We start from the raw sequence: 23,711 nt of genomic DNA, 5'->3' as shown, positions 1-23,711 counted from the left end.
TGTTATGGAAACAAAATTATGAAATTTATACTTGATGTTATGAATAAAACATTAGTTATTGCAAAAAAACAAACAAACAAAAACAACACAAAATAGAATTGTATTTGGTCTCTTTTTTATGTAATGTTTAATTAACCAGGAAAATTAAGAATAATGTACATTTACATTTCATACAGTATATTAAAAAAAAAAAAAAAAGTCAGGACATTGCCTGCTCATTTCAAAACACCACCGCACACCATTGTTCCCAAGCATCAGAAATTCATGAACTGAAGCATGTCTGCTCAGAATCACTTGTTCTCCATGTGTACAAATTTGAGAGATTTGTGCTAATTAATTAATAAGAACAGGGGGTCTTAGATCACTGAAGTTTGAACTCATGTTTTGGTTAATCATTTTTATTTGTTGCAGATCATTCTTTTTTTTTTTTTTTTCACACATTTTAATTTATATCAATGTTCTGTGCACTGGGCTGCCAAAGACCATGGAGGAGTAATGAATACATTTCACAGGGAAAATCTTTTAAAAAGGCAGAAGGTGGGAGAATAGCAATGCAAAAAAACAACCTCCCCTCAAACAAGATACACACACACACAAAAACCCTTCTGTGTACTACAGCCGTGGTGCGCCATAATCGTCGGGCATTCTCTCAATGTTATACCTGTAAAATAAACGTTATAACAGTTTTATTAATTTACATAGGTGAACAGACATTCTTCTGTTACACATTCAAACAGAAATATACACAATTTGTATGCATACACAGGCACACACGCACAAATAGTCCAAATTGATCTGCAAAAAAAAAACCCTTTATAGATCAGGGTATCTGCAGGCATCAGCACTTCCAATTTAATACCATTTTTAAGACCTTTCCCAAAAAAAATAAGGCCTGCACATCACTTCCATTGACTTCCATCGAACTTCCTAGCTCAGCTCAACAGAGATGTACAAATGAACAATGGGTTTAAATGAACTATAGCAGGATAAAGCTCTAAAGAGGCATCTAGGATATATAGCAAATATAATTTTATCCACTATTGCCTTTCTATGTCTTTCCAATAGATGAAAAAATATAGAGAGACAGTAGTCAGAGAGAAAGATGTTAAAATTACTATCACTCCCTCAGCACATGTATTACAAACACCCTCAGAGCACTATTTTAAACTTCTTCTTTTTTTTTTGGTAATGTAATGCCATATATAACACATAATGTAGAGTTTGAGTACGGTTGGATGCAGTATTGTCATTGACCAAAGGACTAAAGGAACCTTTCTATAAGAAGGACATCTATATGCCATCTTGCACACTACAGGGAAGACTGATATCGTTCTCAGGAACAAGCATTTAACATCTTGTACCTGCCATCATCTAACTCGTGTGATTTTTTTTGTAATGGCATCAGAAGTGGTCAAAAGGGTATTTTTTTTTAACATGAAATGTACAGAAAACGCAGACTAAGGATGCTCAGGTCAAACACCATGTAGACCTACCAAAAAAGTCTCATGATTAGCTTAGATCATTACAAACCAATCACCAGAACAAATCACAGTGAAGACGACATTGATTTTTACTCAAATGTGCATGAATCTTTCTTTTCATTGAGACTCACTGGGTTGTTGTGACCAGTGATCTCCCAGCCGTAAATAAAACTTCATTTCTGCAGAGAGCAACTTGGAAGTCGTGTCAGCTATATGCTGCACAGCTGAGGAATAGAAGTACTAAAGATCCAACGCTCAAAAGACCACAAAATTAACAGCTAAAGTGTGATTGAGGTAGTGATAGTAGCTTCTTGACGGGATGCCGTCACCGTACTTCAGGGAAGTATTGGATTGTATTCCAAGTATTCAGGAATTACCTCTACATACTGTAGTATTATATTAACAACTAGGAGTTGTTTAAATTGTCTGTGGTGAAGTCAGATTCGTATTGAGATTCGTTTGCTTTGTTGGTGGTATTATTATTATTTCTTCTTACATGTGTTTGTTCATGTAGATTATAAGAACAAAATGTCTGGCTGTTCTCTCTCTCTCTCTCTCTCTCTCTCTCTCTCTCTCTCTCTCTCTCTCTATATATATATATATATATATATATATTATATATATATATATATATATATAAATTTTATTTATATATGTAAAAAGATCATTCTTCTATGGGTATTGTGACTCATCGGTTCAAGGCAGCCACAGTTATGTTACGTCTTTAAGCCAGTAATCATTGAATCATTCAACTGAATTATAAAAAAAAAAAAAACATTCAGAAATGAAACATGATGACTGTGTTGCTCTTAAATGTGTTGATCCTGCATTGGCTTTGTTTTGATTAATGTTTGTTTGTGAAGCAAAGCAGACAAAATAACTGGCATCTCTCAAACTCTTCCTGTTGTTGTAGTGTGATATTACTTGAATGTCAATGATTTCATAGAGATATTTTTAGTAAAAATATAAGCCAACCAAATTTCAGCTACACCATTTTCACTACTTCATAAAATTAAATCTCCCTTGCACTCACCAACCAGTGAACCCAGTGACCCCTCCCCCCACTGGACCCCTCACTACGAACATTAAGGCTAGGCTTAACAAAGGGTCAATTAAAACATTGTTAATTAAACAAGTTCTTGATTTAATCAAGCAGAGCGAGAGCTGGAATACCTGTGATTGGAGAGGTACATGATTGGGACTCCTGGGATCTTCCGAATCCTCCTTTTTAGGTCCCTGTCCACTGTGGCCACAATGTAACACTTGTGCTAGAGGAGCAAAAGGAAATCCTTTGATCAGAATGTAGAGCAAAATATAACATGTATCAGCTCTGAGGTTACAATTATTTCATAGTTCAGAATTATTCATTTTACATTAAACTCACTGAACAAATCTAAATGTTCATTATTTTATTATTTTTTTAAACTTTTTTTTTTTTTGGGGGGGGGGGGGAAATCTTATTTAGATTTGTGAAACTACATTTGATATCTATTAACCCTCATAATTCATTCAAAATATGCACTGGAAAGTAATCTTATAACAGACATAACTTCATTTAATATATCTGAATAACTTCATTTTACTGAATAAAGTAAATGTAAAATGTCTTCATGAACAATAGAAAAAACAAGAAAATATTTTAACATCCATGAGAATCTTATAAAAAAATGATATAAAAAAAATATACCATAATATTAAATGTATAACAATTATTATAGAATTACCAGTATTAACTGGTATTTAAACAAAGTATTTAACTGAAACTCATGACTGCTCAAAATAAGCCCAAATATATGGAATGTTTTCAAACAAAGTATATTCATTTTACTTGCATAAACTTTCACTTCCAGGTGAAAAAGATAAACCACTGCAGCATGTTTCACTGTTCGTGAATCTTTTTTCATTTATGTGGGAATACGAAACAATTCTAACCTCACAGCTAACAAAGTTCTCATACCTGTGTTACTCTTTGTACCAAGCAGTCATCAGCATACGTTCCTTTATGTGAGCAAGGCAAGCGTTCAAAGCGGGGATCTTTGGCAATCCTGCACAAAAAGTTTGAAAAGCCATACAAATCAAGTTAGAAAGGAGCCATTTTCATATATGAAAACTGCAGTAATACTGTCAATATTATCTTTTCTGTTAAAGCCACATCTGCTATTCACACATGCAATACCTTCCATATTTTAACCATTTTGCTACCATTCACACATCAGCACAGAAATGCTGCCGAAACTCTGCGATGACATCAAATTGGACAAACAGTGTAACTGTACAAAGGTAATTTCCAGCAAATGGCACTGCTGTCCACAATGATGTTAACATTATGACCAACTTTTCAGGTAATGATACTTATCCCACAAAACTGCTGAAGCCAATCTGCAAATATTTCTAAACCAGGTCCTGTTCGCACATGACTTCAGAGCAGAAAAATGCCTTTAGATACTAAAATTATGACATTGTGGCACGTCTAAACCCAAGGGCAAACAAAGCTAGTTCCTATGATGAGAGAGAACTAGAACAGAATCAAATCCTTGAAAAGAAACATAGCTTCATATTCATAACATGAATCTCCAAGATATTTATTTACAAAGAAATAAAAGGTATTGTTTAGAGCTGTGGAATATTGTTTTTATGATGCATCGTGATGCTGATGTGAACGATTCTGTATCGATGCATAAAAACAAATGAGATTTTTAAAAATGTAATTCAATAGATCTTTCGTTGTATTTAAAGGGTTAATTCACCCAAAAATAAAAATTCTATCATTAATTATTCACCCTCATGTCGTTCCACATCCGCAAGACCTTCGTTCATCTTCAGAACAAATTAAAGATATTTTTTGGTGAACTAACCCATTAATGAACTTAAAAGTAAAAAAAATCTTGTCTTGATTTTTATTCTATTTTTGTTTACATACAGTATATTGTTGAAATTTGTTGTTTTTTTATTTACTGCTGATTGGATTAAGCCATAGAGAGAGAATTGTCATAATTCTGTTACAATGACAATAAAGAAATCTTATATTAGAAATATATATTAGACAAATTTTGCACAATAAAAATGTTCGTCAAGTTCTTCAGTTTTTAATAAAAAATATAGGGGATTCATGTAATGAATAATTGACAAGACAAGCATATTAACAGAGCTGTTAATATTCGGCATATTAAGCAAATGTTTTGTTGAATGTGTGCATAAAAAATTATTTGCAAAATAAGTTGTTGATTTTGCATAAATAGTTGATTACTTTCAAACGATTATTATTGTTTATTAATTATTATTATATTTCATTATTCCATTAATTACATATAAATAACATAAATAAAAACATTTACCCCGCATAACAAAAAATATTGGTTTGGTCCCCAATGTTCAAGACCCTATTATTGTTACATGCATGTCATAAGTGTGTATTACCGCAAAGCCACTCGAAACTTCATCCCTAATTTCTCAAGCTCAGCCATCACACAGTCTGTGATGCAGGGGACACCTGAATAACACAACACAAGAAATTACTACACATTACTCATGTGATCATGGAGAAAAAAAAAAAAACATGCAAATTGCATAAAAAACATATTAGCATGAAAAGCACAAAAAGAATGTTATTTGTTTAGTCAGATTGTGTTTGTCAATAATTGTGACTTGTATTAGATCATATTTTATTAGTAATCAATGCAGAAATTGTTTTTGCAAAGGGTTCAAAAACATTTCTCACAACTGTTCCCCATTAAAAGGATCATGATCAATCACTTCGACTGACTGGGTTGTAATTTTTTCATTATGTTATTCCCCCCCCTCTCTATCGCCACCTGTAATTAAAACATAAAACAGTTGTGCTTCGACACCGCTCTTCTGAGCAGATGAATCTGATGGTTTGAGGAATTAGGGTCCGAGAAATTACTGGCGATCACCATATTAGAGAAGATCGATCATACTGCACCAAGACACACGAATAGTAAGAAGAATTTCCAATGAAAAGTATATTTGGAAAAAAAAAAAAAACGAAAAAAAAAAAAAAAAACTTTTTTTTTGTGTGATTTTCCAGAAGTAACCAAGACTTGCAGTATGTGTTATTCATGAGAAACATGCCACAAATTATAAGCATGGAATTTTCTTGCCAAAACCCAGCCCAAAAGTTTTACATTTAACAACAACATCGTAGGCTATGTAGTAAAACAGGTTAAGGCAAGGACATTTTTTCATGGTCTTTCATTAAACTTCCATAGTGCAGCTTTAAAATTACTTTTCACTAATTTCACTAACATTTCGCTCACGTTTACCTATGCACTTTTGATTTCAAGAAATCAGTGAACATGATTAATATTCATGAGCCCATCAGACCTTAGTGTGTTTTATATTATTAGTAATAGTATAATTTTTTAGGATTAAGTCATTTTTATAAAAAACACTGAATAATTTCTCAAGCACCACCACTACCCCATAATTCTCCAAGTTCTGTTTCCATTCATTTATGTTTGCCACATTTTCATTCGAATCACTAGAATTCAATCATAAAAACACATTTTACTGATGTTTAAGTTTAGTTATTCATTCAAATGGTTTTCCAGATTAATGCATTTTCGAAAAAAGCTGTCTAATTCTACAGCCAATGTGTGTGCAGAGGATTGGTAAATTACATAAAACTGTCTTTATCTGTATATGTAGACCACATATTTTTATGTTATGTGTATTTGTATATGCATACAGTAAACACAAAGTGTATGCCGTGTGTGGCATGTGTACAGAGCGTCTGCTGTAAACCGTGTTGAACACAGTCATTTCTGTTCAGTGCTGCTGCATAGGAATCTCTACACTGATCAACACATCCAAAACACATTCACTCACTTCACATTAGCTTGTGTGTGGACTTACATTTAGCATAGAGACAGTCCATCATTGCCTGGACCATATCTAATTTGGCCTTAATAGAAAAGTTGATAAAGTTGGTATCAACAAGGATGTAATATGGAGGTCCGAGCTGAGTGTTGTATTGAAAGAACAGACACGATGGATACTTTGCTCTGGAAAAAAAAAATGATTATGGATTAAGGCATAGATTATTGCTCCTAAAACAACTAATGCAAGCATTCAACATATGACTATAAATATCTCTATATGAATTACACTGATCTTTTTTGTTTTGTTTTGCTCCAAGCACTGCATGAAGGGCTATTTGTGTAAGAGCTTGTGTTAAATCATTTCAGTGTTTGTTTCTCTCTTATACTCAAGACTGAGGTCAGCTCTGAAGGCCTATTGCAGGTCCTTAAATAGCAGTTGGACGTAGTGTAAGTGTTTTGAACTGCGAGAGGCATTACACTTTCTTCCTAACTTAAATACAGAAGGCAGTCTGGTGGAAACTAGATATTTTACTTCATAACTTGTTAAATATGGATATTTTTCTTACACAAACACATCACTTTGCTTCAGAAGGCCTTTATTAACCAATATATCAAATGTGAAGTACACGTTTATGATGAATGGAGGCACTTTCTTCAGTTCATACTAGTCGCATTCACTGCTGTTATAAAGCTCAGATGCGTCAAGATATTTATTGATATAACTTGGTTTGTGTTCATCAGAAAGAAGAAAGTCATATACAGCTTGGCTGGCTTGAGGGAGAGTAAAGCTTGGGCTAATTTTTTAAAGTGAACTAATCCTTTAAAGATCACTTAAAATGTTTAAAATAAGAAAAATCAAGCAATAAAATAAAAGCAATAGTTGTTTTTAGTAAAACTTTTTTTTAAAACTATAGAAAATATATTTTCCTAGATAGTCCAAGCTCTAAAATATATTAAAAAGGTGCTACAGAGGATCTTTTCGTCGACTGAGAAACCAAAGACTGTTACTGAGTTTTTGAAATGAGTGCATGCGAAAGAACAGCCCCCTTCCTTCACAGCTCATTTCAAAGGAACGCCTCCCAAATCTCATGCACGAGTGTTTGTTTACCACCGACATTCGCTGTGTCGTGTTAGTGGATTCATTATGTCGGACTCACCGCAGGTAACTCATAATCTCAGTTGTTACTCCTGTCTCCTGACAAAAACATTGCATGCGGCGCCTGTGGAGTGTGGAAAGTTACTGGAGCGCGCAGCCGCGCACGTCTCTCACAAGGAACGTCACGGCAGTGATTGACAAGCCAGAGGGCCAATCGTTTATGCGATGATCGCGTACACGATTGGCTGATGTTTTTAAGGCCCTACCTCGAGCACAGATGATGTATATTAATATTATTACTTTCAGTGCACCTAATAAATAGTCTTTTATCAGTTAGTAAAGACAGTTTCAAGTAATATTGCAAAAATGTATAAAACATCATCTATATCACCTTTAACAAGTAAAATTCCTTGCCCAGAAAATGACTAACACCCATTAAAAAAAAAAAAAAAAAAAAAAAAAAAAAAAAAACTTTGTATGCAAAAACAGCCAATTATTCAAATATCTTTTATGTTCTGCAGAAGAAAGAAATCATACAGGTTTGGAGCAGCATGAAGGTGACTAACTGAATTATCATTTTGGGGTAAATTATAAAATAAAGCGGATTTAGAAAGTTAAAACAAGTATAGATTTTATAATATAACAAGACAATCTCCAAATATATTGTTTGCAAAATGTGCATTTATCACATATAGCTTGGGTGCATCTACTGATAGCTTCATTTATTGATTATTTGAAGTTCTGTAGTTGCATTATTTGTGTTAAAAAGTGAACTTCTGATAAAAGTTAACATACCTCTAGGAACTGCATTGATTACATTTCATGTCTAAACCTAACTTTTCACTAACAGCTAGTTTACATTTGAAGAAAAATTGATTAGATATATAATTAAGGTGTATATTGTGAGCAAATGTTGATATGTCATGCCATTCAAATAAGCAGACTTCAGTTTCATTTGATGCATGGTGACAAACACAATATAGGAGAGAATTCAAACTTACACTTCTCGTTCTTTAATGGCTGACGGATCTTCTTTCTTCGTCTTTTGCGTTTTTGCTCTGTCCTTTTCTTTTCTACACAAAACAAAAAAACAAAACAAAAACAAGCAAAGCTTTTATCAGATGTTCAAAGAGCAACACAGTGATTCACTGATGCTGTTGCCAATAATCTGCTGTTTTGTACAATTCAATTGATGATTAAAATGAACCACAGTTCAGACTCAAAACTACAATACAATATTCGAAATCAGCTACATATCAGTATGTATTCAGCTCAGTTTTTTACAACTTGCTTGCTTTATTGACTATAATCTAATGTGGTACTGCAGGAAAAAGATGGTTGCAACTTCCTTTAAGAAATTATAATGTGGTGGATTTTTTAAGTATTATATGAAGGTTAAATGTGTATTATTCGAACAATCACTGAATGTTATTCATGACTGTACTGTTAGATGAAGACACTCTCTGCGTTCAGATCTAAAACTACATTTATAAAACTAACATTTGGCGCTTTGATATCAGGTTTATTGATTTAAAGTAAAAAGTCCCACCGATATATATCACATGCTGGTCAGTTTATGCGACCAGGTGTATATAATTTGTAATTATAATACTTTATAATGATTTTCTAATAATTTACATTCTCTTTTTTGTGACATAACATTTCCAAAGTGTCGCGTAGATGCATTTCAATCCATGTTTTGTTTACAGATAAACAATAATAACACAAACAATGATACTCACAGCCTCGCATCCTTCAAACTGATCATTCTCTTCATGGTAGCATATTTTCTCTGCTTCTTCTGCTTCCCCTAATTCACACAAACACAATTTGTCATTCAACCAAAGAAGAAATAAAGCGATTATGTACATTACTTAACAAACATTGTTGAGATAAACCCTTAATTTTTACCATGACGGCGGAAAATGCTCGAGAAACTGCCCTCGTGTGTGTTAAACTTTCGACGTCATTATCACGCGACGCACTGCACATTTCACTTACGCTGCGCCATTTCCTACGTCATTTCTTGCGCTAGATACTGCGGTGTTTCCGGTTCTCAACAGACATCCATCAAGGTAAATATCCAGAAGACAATACTGCAGCTGTTCGCTAAATATCAATCGTTATATGAACTGTCATACAGCACTTCTGGGGTTATTGTTTACTTTTAGCCACATTGTGGGTTTGTCAGTACTGAATGCTGGCTGTATGAATTACATTGATCATTCGGCGTCGCATATGTTCTGTTTATGAGAGTTTCAGATATGTAACGTTAGGGTTGGATTGTTATTTCGTTAGGCAACATGCACTAAACATTTCAAGGACTTTTTTCTCTGTGTTTTGCTTCACTAGTATGCATCTATGTAGTACTATATGATGTTAAAGCCTGTACTGATAACAGGATGTTCATGTTTAAAGACACAAATTACATCACGGAGGAGCTGCAGTAATTATTTAGCAGAAAAATGTCACTCGGTCAAACAAACAAACAAAAACCGTGCACGTGTAGATCTGTCTTCTTGCCAGATGTAGACAGGCGCTCATGAGAATGGATGCCAAGCTGTTTCTGTATTCTTAAATGAATGATTAAACATACTCATCTTGATAATTATAATATCTTTAAAATTCAGCACAAAATCATTTGTATCCCTTTAAATCCTTTAGTTGAGTTGCAGCATGCTTTTTGCAAATGTAATAGATCACACAGTCCTGTTTCCCAACTCACTTCATCGCTTTCAGAAAGTATTCCCATTTTGTTATGTTGCAACATTAAGCTAATTTTTTTTTATTTTTACACTTCAGTCTACACTCTATAACCCATAATGACGACTATAAACCGTCATGAGGTCAAAGGAACTGCCTGCAGGGCTCAGAGGCACAGACAAAAAAAAAATCAGATTTTTATGGCAGAATGGGGGACTGGTAGAAGGAAAACTGAACATAGCAAAATACATAGATATCTTTAAAGTGATAAAAATGTCTGTCATAATTTACTCACCCTCATGTCGTTCCAAAATTGTAAGATATTTTGAGAAATGTCTTGGTGTTTTTATTTCTTTTTTGTCCATACAATGAAAGTCAGTGCTGTTTGGTTCCCAACGTTCTTCAAAATATCCTCTTTTGTGTTCCACAGAAAATCCCTAAATCCAGGTGTGCAGAGCTTGTTGCGTCATTCCCAGCAAGACTTGAGGCTTTAATCGCTGTCAAAGGTGCTTCAACTTAGTACTGATTTAAAGGGTTAGTTCACCCAAAAATGAAAATAATGTCATTAATTACTCACCCTCATGTCGTTTCACACGCGTAAGACCTTCGATCATCTTCAGAACACAAATTAAGATATTTTTGTTGAAATCCGATGGCTCCTTGAGGCCTGCATAGCCAGCAATGACATTTCCTCTCTCAAGATCCATTAATGTACTAAAAACATATTTAAATCAGTTCATGTGAGTACAGTGGTTCAATATTAATATTATAAAGTGACGAGAATATGTTTGTGCACCAAAAAAACTAAATAACGACTTTTCAACAATACAGTGATCTCCTATCGAACGGCTAAACTGCTGTTTCGAAGCAGTGTTTTGAAATCGGCCCATCACTGTATTGTTGAAAAGATTTTATTTAGTTTTTCTGGTGCACCAAAAATATTCTCGTGGCTTTATAATATTAATATTGAACCACTGTACTCACATGAACTGATTTAAATATGTTTTTAGTACATTAATGGATCTTGAGAGAGGAAATGTCATTGCTGGCTATGCAGGCCTCACTGAGCCATCAGATTTCATCAAAAATATCTTAATTTGTGTTCTGAAGATGAACGAAGGTCTTACGGGTGTGAAACCACATGAGGGTGAGTAATTTATGACTGAAATTTAATTTTTGGGTGAACTAACCCTTTAAGAGTGTTATTGTGATATTTCAGGGTTTTTCTTTTTTTTTTAAAAAAACAAAATTAATTTGCAAAGTTATCAGAAATCTGTTTTGTGCTTTGTCATCTTGGGATATGGAGCAATGATGTGAATAAAAAAAAACGTTTAAAGCATTTTAGCAGAAGTCTGCAGTATAACAATGTGTGAAAAAATGCTCTGTGCATGTTTGTACATTTCAATGAAAATCCTTCACAAATCCTGAATTGTACGTTTCCTGTCCTTTTCCCCAGTAGGAGAAGACATGGGAGAGGTGCACAGGAGCAGATAGGACAGCAGAAGTTGAGGCAGACTCTGAGCTCCCAGAGGTCTGAGCGGAGGCTGAACATGGTCTGATGGACCGCCTCTTTTTGCTGACCTTTGTCTTCTGTTCAGTCTTGTGGGTTTTGTTCTGGGAGGTGCGCTGGAAGAAAGGCAAGGAAAGTCAGATTGAAGAATGGCTCCAGAGGCACAGCCTATCCGAATACAAGTATTTGTTTGAAGGTTAGTTAAATGCTTTAAAAACAAACACTTTTGGTTCTTGAGAGCATGTGGGGGATTATATATTATATATTATGTCCTGGTCATATTTCAAGTTTAATTACCATTTATTTCACAATACACATTGTTTCAAAGCAGTTCAAACACTGTAATGTCTTAGTGCTTTACCATATAGCAGGTTTTTGGACTGGTCGATGATGGTGTATAAAGATGACGTGTAAAGATGTAGCTATATTATATTTATAGTATTGTCTAGCACATAAATCATTGGCCCTGCAAAAGGGCGGAAACTTTCAATGGGAAGCTGGAATTTTGGGAATATTCCAAGTTGGGGATTAATTGTAAATTTGAGGTAATTTGAGGTACAAACTTTATTATATACAAACATAAACCTTTTGTTTGGCCATAAGCAGACATGCATGCAAACTAATACAAATTTTAAAAATAACATTTTTAACTGTACCCAGCATCATGCTGTAGGTAGGCTAACTGAACAGACTTCATATACTTTATGAACTTGGGACCAGTTGGCTAAATGACTAAAGAAGTGAAATTAGTCCTGAGATAAAGATTACCAGCAAGTTAGCAACAATCTGGGGCTTTTTTTTTTTTTTTTGGTTACAGACTAGTTATACACAGTTAACGTGACCATTGAGGTTCAGTCTTGTACTGTAGTGTGCACTTGTTTTATTCAGTTTTTTTTGTCACATGACTTTTTCATCAGAAAAGTGTTTGAGCATAGAGTGGTACTCAAGGTTGTCTATTTTACATCCTTGTATAAGGCATTATACTTGTGCTGACCACAAATGTACACTGAATTATTAGTTTAGTTTGATTTTTTCCAAGGTTTTTTTTCTTTCAAAGTTATTTGAAAAAAAATCTATAGTCCCCAAACTTGTGAACAATAGTGTATATAAATTTCATTTTAGAGGGGCTGTATATAGAATTCAGAAACCCTTGTTTTTAGTAACACCGGTGGCCATTAAATGATCTGCAGCCAGCAACTTATTGCTCATGCACACACACTCCATAGTGACATGAGCCTCGGCCAAAACAGTGACTGAACATGATTCACCGATGAATCATGTCGGCTTTCAGAGACAACCTAGGAAGTCCGGGAAGTTCATGTGAAGGGTAGAAATTCAACTGAATTCGCTTTAAATCTGGTTGTTTTAACCTAGATTATGGTGCAAGAAGTTCACTGTTATAGGCTACCTACATTTTTGCAAATTTCCAGTTTGTTCCCTTTAATTCCCATTAATTCCAATAAATTCCCATTAATAATTCCCATATATTCCTGTGAATTGGAGTCAATGGAAAGTTTCCTGGAATTTTGCAACTCTACTAATGCACGCGTCTGAGCATTCAAGGCAATGAAGAGGTTTAAATGCTGGTTGGTGTTGTTCTAAGCGAGAATACGTTTAAAAAAAAAAGAGAGATGATATAACTTATGATCGGTTAATTATAGGTGAAAATTCAGAAAAAAATTACTTTAATGAAAAAATTAAAAATCTAGTGCCACTAACATTTTTTTGCATGTTGCATTATTTTCATGACAAATAAGAACTTCCCCTTCCAAAAGTTTGAGTATCTTAATGCATTTCCAAATGAGCCCGGTTCATCACGGTGTGATTACATATTATTCCTGACCCTGGATTTTTTTTTTTAGTAGTTAGCTAACCATGATCAACTGTGCTACTAGTAACATTAGAGGTCAACTAATATTGGATTTTACTTATAGTGATAATTAAGTTGGGCAGTACCTGCCGATAACCTATTAATTAACAGGATTTCCACAAGTCCTGAAAAATGCATGGAAAATTATAGAAAATGTAAAATGTCCTGGAAAATCATTCGAAAAAAATTCTTTTTGGGTTTTTCAGTGAATGTCAACAGGTAAGCAGCTACTTATTTCAGTAATTTTCAGTACCGAGTTGGTATCGCGGTCGGTACATTTGACAACACTGTTGCCTACCCTACCTTTAAGCCCAAGAGCAATACGTCACATGCTGGCCAGTGTACCTAGTGGAAGCCATGCGGCTGGTAAAAGTATGAGTGTCAGTGCTGGTGTCCTTATCATTAGCCTGCCCATATAAACTCATGCAAGTCAAGCATTGCTCTGAACAGGAATACAAAATAAGAGTGGCAACAATTGCTGGTATAGAACAGTACTTGATAAAAAGGTGAACATCAATATTCAGCATATTGCATTCCCACACTGCAGAATGCTGTTCATCAGCTATACAACCTAGTCAAAACCACCTCTCAGCAAAAACGGGGCACAGCCTTGGCATAATATGTGGTGAGCCAATGGCTGCTTGTCTCGAATGCCCTTGCACAGACAACAGATATCACAGCCTACGTCACGACCCCCTCCGGGGAGAAATTCTTGCAGCGTAATAACTTGGACTTTGAAAGGTGCCGTAAGCACCTTAGGCACACAGCCACACCTAGGCTTCAGCGTGACTACACAGACGAACTCCAGACAAATGGGGTTAATAGACAGTTGCAGGTCTCCCACTGTAACGAGGCGGGACACGAGGTGAGATCCATTCGCGAGCTTTATTTAAGCGTTCGTGGTCAGACAGGCAGTGGTAGAACAACAGCAAACAGGTATGGCAGAGAGCAGGCAGAATCGTAGTCGACGAACAGGCAGTGGGTCAGGGCTGGCACGTAACAATCACGATTCCAGGAAACCATAAACACATGCTTTCAATATGCTAAAGCAAGCAAGAGCGCTGTCTTCAATGAGAGCACTGGCAGCTGGGAGATTGCCCTCAGATCTAACGCCAAGTCCCAAACAGGGATCATAGAGAAACGAGAGGGAATTAATCTCCTCTCTTCCCATCAGAACGCCATCCCTGAAATATGACTCCGTACCAAGCATTGTTCTACCTAGGTATTAAATGATGCGATAGCAACCACATACACCTTAAGTGTAGAAGGCGTGTAGAAATGACTGACACATGGTATCTGGGTCTTCATTATTCGTCTTGCATCAATCCACGAACACCTTCCATTTATGAGCGTTAAGAGCTGCATCAGCACCAGGAGCTATGGCTGGTTAGGTCATTTTGGTGCAACTAACAGTAATGTCTCCCACTCCATTCTGACCTTCTGCAGCAAAAGCGGCAGATATGCAAAAGCATTTTTGGGGATTCTGGGCCAGTGGTTCAACGGGAGAGCATGATGAGGAAAAGAACAGTGGGCAATGTGTATTCAAATGCATTAGATAGATTGGTTAGTGTGATCCATGCTTTGATCCCAAAAGCTATAGACCCAGAAATTTGATAAACTAAAACTGATTTGTGATGAGCCCTATTTTAACGATCTAAGCACATGGTCTGAAGTGCATGGTGCAGGTGCACTTAGGGCATGTCCGAATCCACTTTTGCTAGTTTAACCATGGAAAAAATGGTTGGCGCGCCAGGCACATGGTCCAAAAGGGTTGTTCCTATTCTCTTAATGAGTCTTGGGTGTGTTTTGGCCGTAACGTGCAATAAACCAATCAGAGTCTCATCTCCCATTCCCTTTAAGGGATTCACTATTCACAAAGATTCACTATTTACATGGCAGAATTTGCAAGTGGAAAGACTAAACGCTTCTCCAGAGAGGAAATGATGTGCTGCTGTGTGTCCATGTGTGTGTAACAAGCTGAGTGTACACGCATTGTACACCCACCTAATAGGCGCATAGTAGTAACACCCTTTAATTAACAAAAAGAATAAAAAATACTGCAGCATTGACGTTAGACCAGAATATTTATTTTGATTTTCCACTTAATTTTTAATGTGCTATAAAATTTATAGGTAACTGAGGCTAGTAGAAAAGAAAATAGTAAGTAGTCTGCTGTGCTCAAAATAGGAAGCTTTACTTGTAAATATTAAGATGCAATAGCTCTGATTAATTTTAAGTTGTAATTTTGGCCACCCTTTAAATGTGTAATAGCAATGACATCTGAGAACCTAAAGTGAATTTCTCTTACTACTGTTGAACTGAATGCAAGATTTCTGCTAAAATAACCAGTCTGAAATAAGAGTTAGAAATGTATCTGGCAATCAGATGTGAGGCCCTTGGACTTTGTACTGACTAGATTGCACACAAACATGACACCGAGCAAAGTGTTGGAGGACTTTCACTTTCCGTCTGGTCACATCTTACTTCTATTTGTGTGTGTTTGTTTATGAATGAATGTTCCTGTGTGTGTAGATGTTCAGACTCTGGAGGAGCTGAGTTTATGTGTGCTGTCTCGACTGGAGGAAGTAGTAAAGGAAAAGCATCACTGGAGGGAGATCACTGAGGCGCACGTGCAGCTGCTCAGAGACTTTGCCTTCCAGGAGTGGCTTTGTTCCCAGAGCCTGGAGCACTACTATCACACGTGAGTGCTATTCAGTGAACTTCAAAAGCGATCTATGCATCAGCCTTCTATCAGGAGTATTTCGGGCCTGTTTATAATTAATAGTCCTGTTTATGCAGACTTTGCAGTTTTCTTTTTCATGATTATTACTGGTATTTTTGTTTCACAATAAACTGTATCTGGCATTTAATTAAACATAAACTCTTAAGGCAGGAACACACCAAGCCGACGGATGGCCGTCGGAAGTTTTTGTTTTTCGGCCAACCCCGCAGTCTGCTTTCGTCACCACTAGTTCGTTGACGCCGGCTAGATGTGTTCCTGCCTTTATAGCTTCTGTCTGGACTGCCCCTTCACAGAAAGGAAAAAATGAATTATTTTTGTTATAAGAGACAACAAAAACAACTTTGTGCATCAAAACCACTCCTTTCCTTGTAAAAAAAAAATTAACGATTTTTAAAAGTCAATGAATTTGCGACAGCTGAATGTAACACTTTTGACAAGCCAAACATGTCAGTCTTTGAGTAACATGTAATTTAAGCCACAAAATAAACTTTCTGTAAAATAAGTATAATGAACTATAGCAAAAAGCATTTCAAGCTTCTCCAGCACATTTTATAATAACCCAAAATTCGAACATAGTTCACCCCTCACACATTATCGTAGGCTGGCTGTCGGTTGGAATATTAGAACTAAAAGCATCAATATAACACACTCATGGGCATTGATCACTTCACTGAATAATTTCCGGCTAAGAAATACATAATTATTACCTTACAATCCATCTGTTTTCAAATCCACATAATTTGAATATCACAACATCGATGTCTGTCAAAAAATAATGTGCACAAATTTGAATCCAAATGATCAGGGAACTGAGTAAAATACTTTACACTAGGGCTGTCATGATATCAGATTTTTCACTACACAATTATTGATATATTGAGACATTATATTGAGACATTATTATTCATTCATATATTATTCAGGCACTATATATAATATAATATAATATAATATAATATAATATAATATAATATAATATAATTAATATAATATAATATAATATAATATAATATAATATAATATAATATAATATAATATAATATAATATAATATAATATAATATAATATAATATAATATAATATAATATAATATAATATAATATAATGTGTGTGTGGTTTTTTTATGTACTAGTGTGTGCAGGACACTATAGTTAATTTATGTAAGCGAGGATAGCAAAATAAAGTAAACTGTGACATATTATACCCAAAAATTATTCAGACACTTTGACCTGACCATGTTTTGCTTAAGTGTTATCTGACATAATTAAGATTAATATTTTCTGACACAGTTTAACTCTGAGATATTGTCATATTTTATTACCGTTTTTTTTTTTTTTTAACTATAGTGAATAAACTGTATTAATGAATGAAATGTTCAAAGTGTCTGAATAAATTTTGGTTTGACTGTATATATATATACTGTAACATTTTTTACAATTTTACTTTTTTTTTTTTTTTTTTGTAGAATCACACCATTCCATACAAAAGAAACAATTAAAATGAATGGCATTCAGTTTGAAATAACTTCCCTCTGTGAACTGATATGGCTTCTTATCACAGAATGAGGCAGAAATTATTTTTTATGGTATTCTCTAAAGTGATAAAGTCTGTTGATTGCATTATAAATATACATTATCCTTTTGAAAATACCCAGGATGACTTTAAGAACACAGATAAAGCATATACTGTCACAATGGTGTGTTAATTGATGTTTTTTTAATTAAAAAAAAAAATATATATATATACAAAAGTTCTCGCACAGACGGGAATGCCTAGTATGTTTGCCTTGCTCGCCCAGAGATGTCTGCGCTTGCTCGGTCATGTCAGCTGCGTGAACACTGGCCGAATGCCCAAAACTTGCCACTGGCTTCAGGCCAGTAGGTAGGCCTGTACTTGGCTACAAAGATGTGTGTAAACAAGACCTAAAGACTTCTGGAGTTCTGCAAACATCCATTACTCCATCTATCTCATCTAATATATAATTGATCTCCTCCTTTATATTTTGGCAGGCTGAAGACCCTGGGCTGCTCTACTCTGGATGATCTAGCCCAGTTTGACAGCCAGCTTCAGCTCTCTCTGGCAGCGTGGGGCTATTACTACGAGGATTACATCAAACTGTCCACAGGCGTGAGGGTCCTCCAGGCATCTAAGGGAAGCAGAGATCAAGACTACGAGATTCAGCTGGTGCACAGCCTTGCTGAGAGGCGTCTGAATGAGAAGTGGTCTTTTGGTATGTGCCGTACTGTTGGAATTTATTCACATTAACATCGAGCTACTCAAATAAAGAGCAGGTTTAGCATTGTATGCTATAATATTCGGAGAGCTAATTTAGTAGGGATGGGATGATACAACGATTCTCGATCGATACAATGAATCTGGATCGATCCAGATATTTTCTCTCTCTCTGGGCTAGTTTTTAACTGCACACGCTCTGGAGTTTGTAATTCACTTCAACCTTTTCGACCTTTATGATTGATTGTTTTAGGTTTAAGTAGTGTGTGTAAAGGAACTGGAAGCAGGCAGTGTATGAGTGTTTCTAAAGCACGTATAGTAGTGCCATCTGCTGTTTAAAAACTAAGAATCGTTTCGAGAGAGAATCGCGATACATTCAGAAAATATCAGAATCGCTCCGGATTCTTTGTATCATGAATCGAGATTCGACGTATTGTCCCAGCCCTATAATTTGGCTCATTTTAACTTTACAGATGGTACTCAACCAGAATAAGTATTTTGCCTCTGCGGATACTTACTGCCAAGTGGTGCTCAGGATGCTTTTGTCACAGTTTAGAATTGTTGATTTTTTTTTATTTTTTTTTTTTTTTTATAAATGTTGAGTCTTTTCTCTTTTGGCTTATAGCTAACTGGTAAACAGTCTCCAAATGAGCCTATGATCTCTCTCTCTCTCTCTCTCTCTCTCTCTCTCTGTCTGTGTTTATTGCCACCTACTGGCATGACAATGTAATAGATGTAATAGATACATGTGGCCTATAGCCTATGTATTTTGAATGTCATATTACAGTAGATGTAGGTACAGTAGATGTAAAAATCTCTCTGCCTCACTTCCCCGACAGCGAGTTAAACGCTGTAAAATCACAACCTCTCAAACACTAACCAAAAAAAAAAAAAAAAAAGCAATTACAGAATAACTTTCACAACTTCTGTTGCCACAACTTTTATCTGAAATTCATCACTTGCTGTTGAATCATATTTAATAAACTTCAAACTTCCCAGAAAAGCATGATCAGCCTCCAAAAAGCTCAATCTTTTTTGTTGTTGTTGTTGTTGATGAAATTCCTGTTGATTACACCAACTCTTTGTCTATGGCAGTGGTTCCCAAAATTTTTACAGTGTCGTACCCCCTGAGGGGTTTACCATCCTACTGTGTATCCTCTCTTTTCCACTTAGACTGCAGTCATACCTTTTCCAATAAAGGACAATATATGCCCCCTAAATTGATTTGTAATTGAAAGTTTTTTTTTTTTTTTTTTTTAGATTTTATGAATAACTTTATAAAATAAATAATGACGCAGAATACAGCGGTGTTGTGCATTTTATACAGTTGATGAGGAAAGTATTCTTAAATGCATTATAAATAAATTATTATTTACGGTATTTTGAAATGCCCACGATAACAATATTGTGCATATTCATTATTGCAATATCACATTACCGAATATCGGTCTACCGAATAAGTCTAAATTCAATAGAGAAATATGCAGTGATGGTAAAAACGAAGTCATACTTTTAAATATTAAACTAAAACCGCCTGTAGGTGACAGTAAGTCACTGTCTTGATGAGCAAGTCATCGAGTCACTCATTCATTTAGTAACAAAAAATCATTCATTGCTCGTTCTCAACAATAAACAAGAACTCACACGGTATGTTTTTGTATCAAAGAATGTTTCAGTCTTAAATTGATCTCAATCCACTCTGTTTATATATTTATTCTTCATGTGAGTAAGTGCTGAATCCACACTTTTACAAAGGTGCAATGTTGAAAATGACAGCAATGTAGTGCTATTTGCTAAGGCAGCTGTACTCTGCACGCTGCTTGTTTTGACCGCAAAAGATGAGGTAATTTGATAGGATGTCTCGTATTTATGACGTTTATCATGTTTTGCTTCTGTGATTTGTTCTCAAATAAATTTGTTAAAACAGAGAGCAAATAAAAAGGATGTTGTGTTAATGACTTCACAAGGATGTGATTTATATATTAATTTTTTTATGTCTCAATTCTCAGCTGGAGCTCTGATATTTGGCTGTACCATTGCCCTGTGCTTTCTGATAAGGGACCTCATGTTTTACGTGATTGGTGAGTCAATTACCTGACACCATTACTTTAAAGCTTAATTATGTAGTTCCAAAATGTGTCTTAACACAAATGTTTATTTGTAAATGAATTACATTATCTACAATATAACATTTTTTTATGAAATACAAAAGGAATTTGTTGAACAATGTTTACATTGTTCATTCCTATTCAGCATACTCATGCAGGGACCAGGGGATGTTGGTTTAGGTGTTTAATGATGACATTAATCTTCCTCACTGTTGTAGTTCTCAAATCTTGTCTGTGCATAAATATGTATTTGAACTTGTCACAGCCGGTTTGACGTCAATGACTCAAACATCAATCAGTCTTGTGACATCAATGTCAGTGAATCTTGTGATAATCAAATAAACATCAAAAGTAGCTAATGCACAAAAAACAATGTTTATGCATGCTTTTCAATGCATTTTAAGCAACAGTACATAGATTGTGTGTTAGGATACTTTAATATCTCTAAGTTGACCACTGTTCAGTTCATTTTATAAGCTGTCAGATGAGACCAAATGTGACATAGTTACATGTTAGAATTCACTAGTAGATTAATAGTATATTGTTGAAAGCATATATGTCCTGTGAAGCAAATGGCACATTATTATACCATTATTATAGTACCTATAATAACAATTGCTTGTTTAGTGCTATGTCCGCTGACTTTACCATTACTTATTTGTTATCATTATTGTGCTCTCTGAGCTGAGTCTGACCAAAATTTTTTTAGATATAGCAAGACGGTTCATTCATAATATTATAAAAAATAGGAGAAAGAAAGTGAAAAATAGAAAAACATTGGATGTGACAGTTTATCTCGGATTCTGTTGCCTATTTGAAATGTTATTTAAATGTGTGTGTGTGTGGAAGGCTGCAAGCAGTTTTTGAGATTTGAAGTTTGTTTGCATTCACTGTTGATAATACATGATAACTCTGCACTTGCATTAACCCCACCATTCTGCTTCTGATGGCTGGGGTTGTGTTTTTTTCTCCTTATTTCCCAGCTCACATTTTTCTCATCCTAATTTTACAAGTTACAAAATGCACACACAGCGCTGACTGACTCTGATCATGGCTGGGTGTTCTCCAATCGGCTCGGGTATTACACACAATGTTAAACAAACCCGGCACCCGAAGTAATATATTGGGACCTGGCCTGGACCCAACTGGGTTCTCGGGTCGCGGGTCCTCCATGAAGACCTCTAGACAGTCTGGTACCACTAGACAGTCTTTTTTGGATGTGCCCTTGATTGACCCTCTGACTCCGGCTAAGTAATCCGTAGAGTCAACTTATGGTTCCCTGAGAAGGGGAATGAGACACTGGTTCTCAATGACATGCCTTGAGCCTGCCTGTTCGTCTCCTTCAGACAAAAAAGTTGATTACGTGTATTACAGGTCCGCTAGTGACGTCATGAGCTGCCACTGGCCAATAAAATTGGTCTGTCTGTCACTCGTACTTCAGAGACCGCAGTGTCTCATTCCCCTTCTCAGGGAACCATGGTTACATTTGTAACCTGAGATGATTTATTTGGAGTTAAAATCAGAGTCAATTCAAGACAAGTGTGTACTATTTCACATGAGCTTGATGATTACAAGCCACATACCCAATTATATGTTCATTTATGCAGTTAGGTTATTTTAAGCTTTTAATTGTGTGTTTTTTCCCTCTGTAATGTCACTTTGGTTTTGATTGGGTTATAATTTTTAAGTTAAAGGTGCAAAAGTAAATGATAAACAATTTTCATTTTTGGGTGAACTGTTAAGCAAATTTATACAATAAGTTAAATATTTTTGCTATGATTACGTTATTGCTGTTGTACATTTTTCAGTCACTTAATTTTAATGTGATGTGTTTTGACAGTTGTTTTTAAGACAGCACAGCAATTTATATCTTTTTCTGCTGTTTCATGCTGTTGGATTGTGTGGAAAAATAGTTTACATTTATAATTTCTCATTTTTCAAACGCTCATGTGTTCCCTTTAGGTGGAATAACTGTTTCCATCATCGCATTCGTCTTTACCATCAAGTTTCTGTGTGAGCTTGCTGCTCGTGTGGTCAGCTTCTTACAGAATGATGACCCTACCCGTCATGGGGACCGCAGTATCTACGACTATGTGCGGGGTAATTATTTGGACCCACGCTCATGCAAGGTCTCCTGGGACTGGAAAGAGCCACAAGAAGTGGGTCAAACCATGAGTTTCCGAGTGCAGGTAACAAATCATAAGCTTTTTTCACATTTTTTTTTTCAATTTATTTGAAGTTTGTACTGACTACACATTGGGGACTTCATGCAGCTCAATTAAAATAACTGCAGTATTGTGTATTAGTTATTTTGAAATCTTTCTTGCAGCTCTTTTACAAAAATGGCCAGCCATTTCCTGCACATAGACCTGTGGGACTGAGGGTGAACATCACTCACATAGAGCTGGCTTTAGAAGTCCCTGTGACCCAGGAAGTTCTTCAAGAGCCTGAATCTAATGTAGTCAAAGTGGCCTTCACTGTGCGTAAGGCTGGACGCTACGAGGTAGCTGTAAAACTTGGAGGCCTAAATGTGGCCTACAGTCCTTACTACAAGATATTCCAACCAGGTAAAATGCAAGTACAGATTCCTAATGCTCACTTTTATACAAGCCTCATATACAAGCTATCATTCTAGAAGTGTGCATTCAATGAAATGTCAGAATTTGCATAAACAATTTATAAATATAAACCCATTTTAACTCCCAATCCCTTATACAGTATATGCCAATTTGCAAGATTGATGCATGAGCTTCATTGTCCTCCTTGTGTTCTTCCTGATGTAGTCATAAACAGAATACAAACATCTTTTTTTATTATTCATCAATAATCAAAACCCCCTACTTTACACTGGTGCTACTGTTTTGGATGCCAACAGATGGAATCTAACAGTATGTTTAAAGTAAAATCTGATGTTGATATCAACTTACTGTTTTCTCCAAAAAGGCTTAGTCCATACAATTTATGCAATATGTGCGTTTTTAGCGACCACCTAAAAGATACTAGGCTGCATAATTTGCTGAAAACATACATAAATTTATATACATTTATATACATAAAGCCAGCACAGGAGATCATTTTCAACAAAATGAACAATTAAACAGCACAAGAGATAATTATAGACAGTATA

General features: G+C 35.4%; 2 protein-coding genes across 5 annotated transcripts in view; one reads left to right on the top strand and one right to left on the bottom strand.

Moving 5' to 3' along the window:
- Window positions 1–418: 418 nt before the first annotated feature.
- On the bottom strand, window positions 419–9,417 carry fcf1 (FCF1 rRNA-processing protein). Its single transcript, XM_067368435.1, has 8 exons — window positions 9,330–9,417; window positions 9,161–9,228; window positions 8,420–8,491; window positions 6,357–6,505; window positions 4,899–4,971; window positions 3,439–3,526; window positions 2,655–2,749; window positions 419–661 (listed from the first exon to the last, which is right to left on the bottom strand). Exons 1-8 carry the CDS (start codon window positions 9,408–9,410, stop codon window positions 613–615), a joined length of 675 nt encoding a protein of 224 aa, XP_067224536.1. The 5' UTR covers window positions 9,411–9,417; the 3' UTR covers window positions 419–612.
- Window positions 9,418–9,454: 37 nt separating this feature from the next.
- The window catches only part of arel1 (apoptosis resistant E3 ubiquitin protein ligase 1), a 33,428-nt gene continuing 19,171 nt past the window's right edge, over window positions 9,455–23,711 (top strand). For 3 of the 4 annotated variants that reach the window (XR_010892560.1, XM_067368411.1, XM_067368413.1), the window contains exons 1-8: window positions 9,455–9,493; window positions 10,552–10,627; window positions 11,578–11,827; window positions 16,034–16,202; window positions 18,254–18,474; window positions 20,486–20,557; window positions 22,547–22,773; window positions 22,914–23,151. Coding sequence is in view for 3 of the 4 variants with exons in the window: in XM_067368411.1 (XP_067224512.1) it covers window positions 11,680–11,827; window positions 16,034–16,202; window positions 18,254–18,474; window positions 20,486–20,557; window positions 22,547–22,773; window positions 22,914–23,151 (1,075 nt within the window). In the remaining variant the exon portion in view is untranslated. The remainder of the gene's footprint in view (window positions 9,494–10,551; window positions 10,628–11,577; window positions 11,828–16,033; window positions 16,203–18,253; window positions 18,475–20,485; window positions 20,558–22,546; window positions 22,774–22,913; window positions 23,152–23,711) is intronic. The other variant, XM_067368412.1, reaches the window with a different exon arrangement.

Source organism: Chanodichthys erythropterus, chromosome 18 (assembly GCF_024489055.1).
Source record: "Chanodichthys erythropterus isolate Z2021 chromosome 18, ASM2448905v1, whole genome shotgun sequence".
NCBI lineage: Eukaryota > Metazoa > Chordata > Actinopteri > Cypriniformes > Xenocyprididae > Chanodichthys > Chanodichthys erythropterus.
The sequence above is the reverse complement of the archived record's forward strand: the minus strand, read 5'-3'. Positions and strand labels throughout refer to the sequence as shown.

What these genes read in the sequence shown, in the direction of transcription:
- fcf1 (XM_067368435.1), bottom strand. Translation starts at nt 9,410, where the DNA reads ATGTGCAGTGCGTCGCGTGATAATGACGTCGAAAGTTTAACACACACG. An exon ending in GAGCATTTTCCGCCGTCATG is followed by an intron (nt 9,229 to 9,329) that starts GTAAAAATTAAG and finishes TGTGTGAATTAG; the next exon opens with GGGAAGCAGAAGAAGCAGAG. An exon ending in AGTTTGAAGGATGCGAGGCT is followed by an intron (nt 8,492 to 9,160) that starts GTGAGTATCATT and finishes TGTTTTGTGTAG; the next exon opens with AAAAGAAAAGGACAGAGCAA.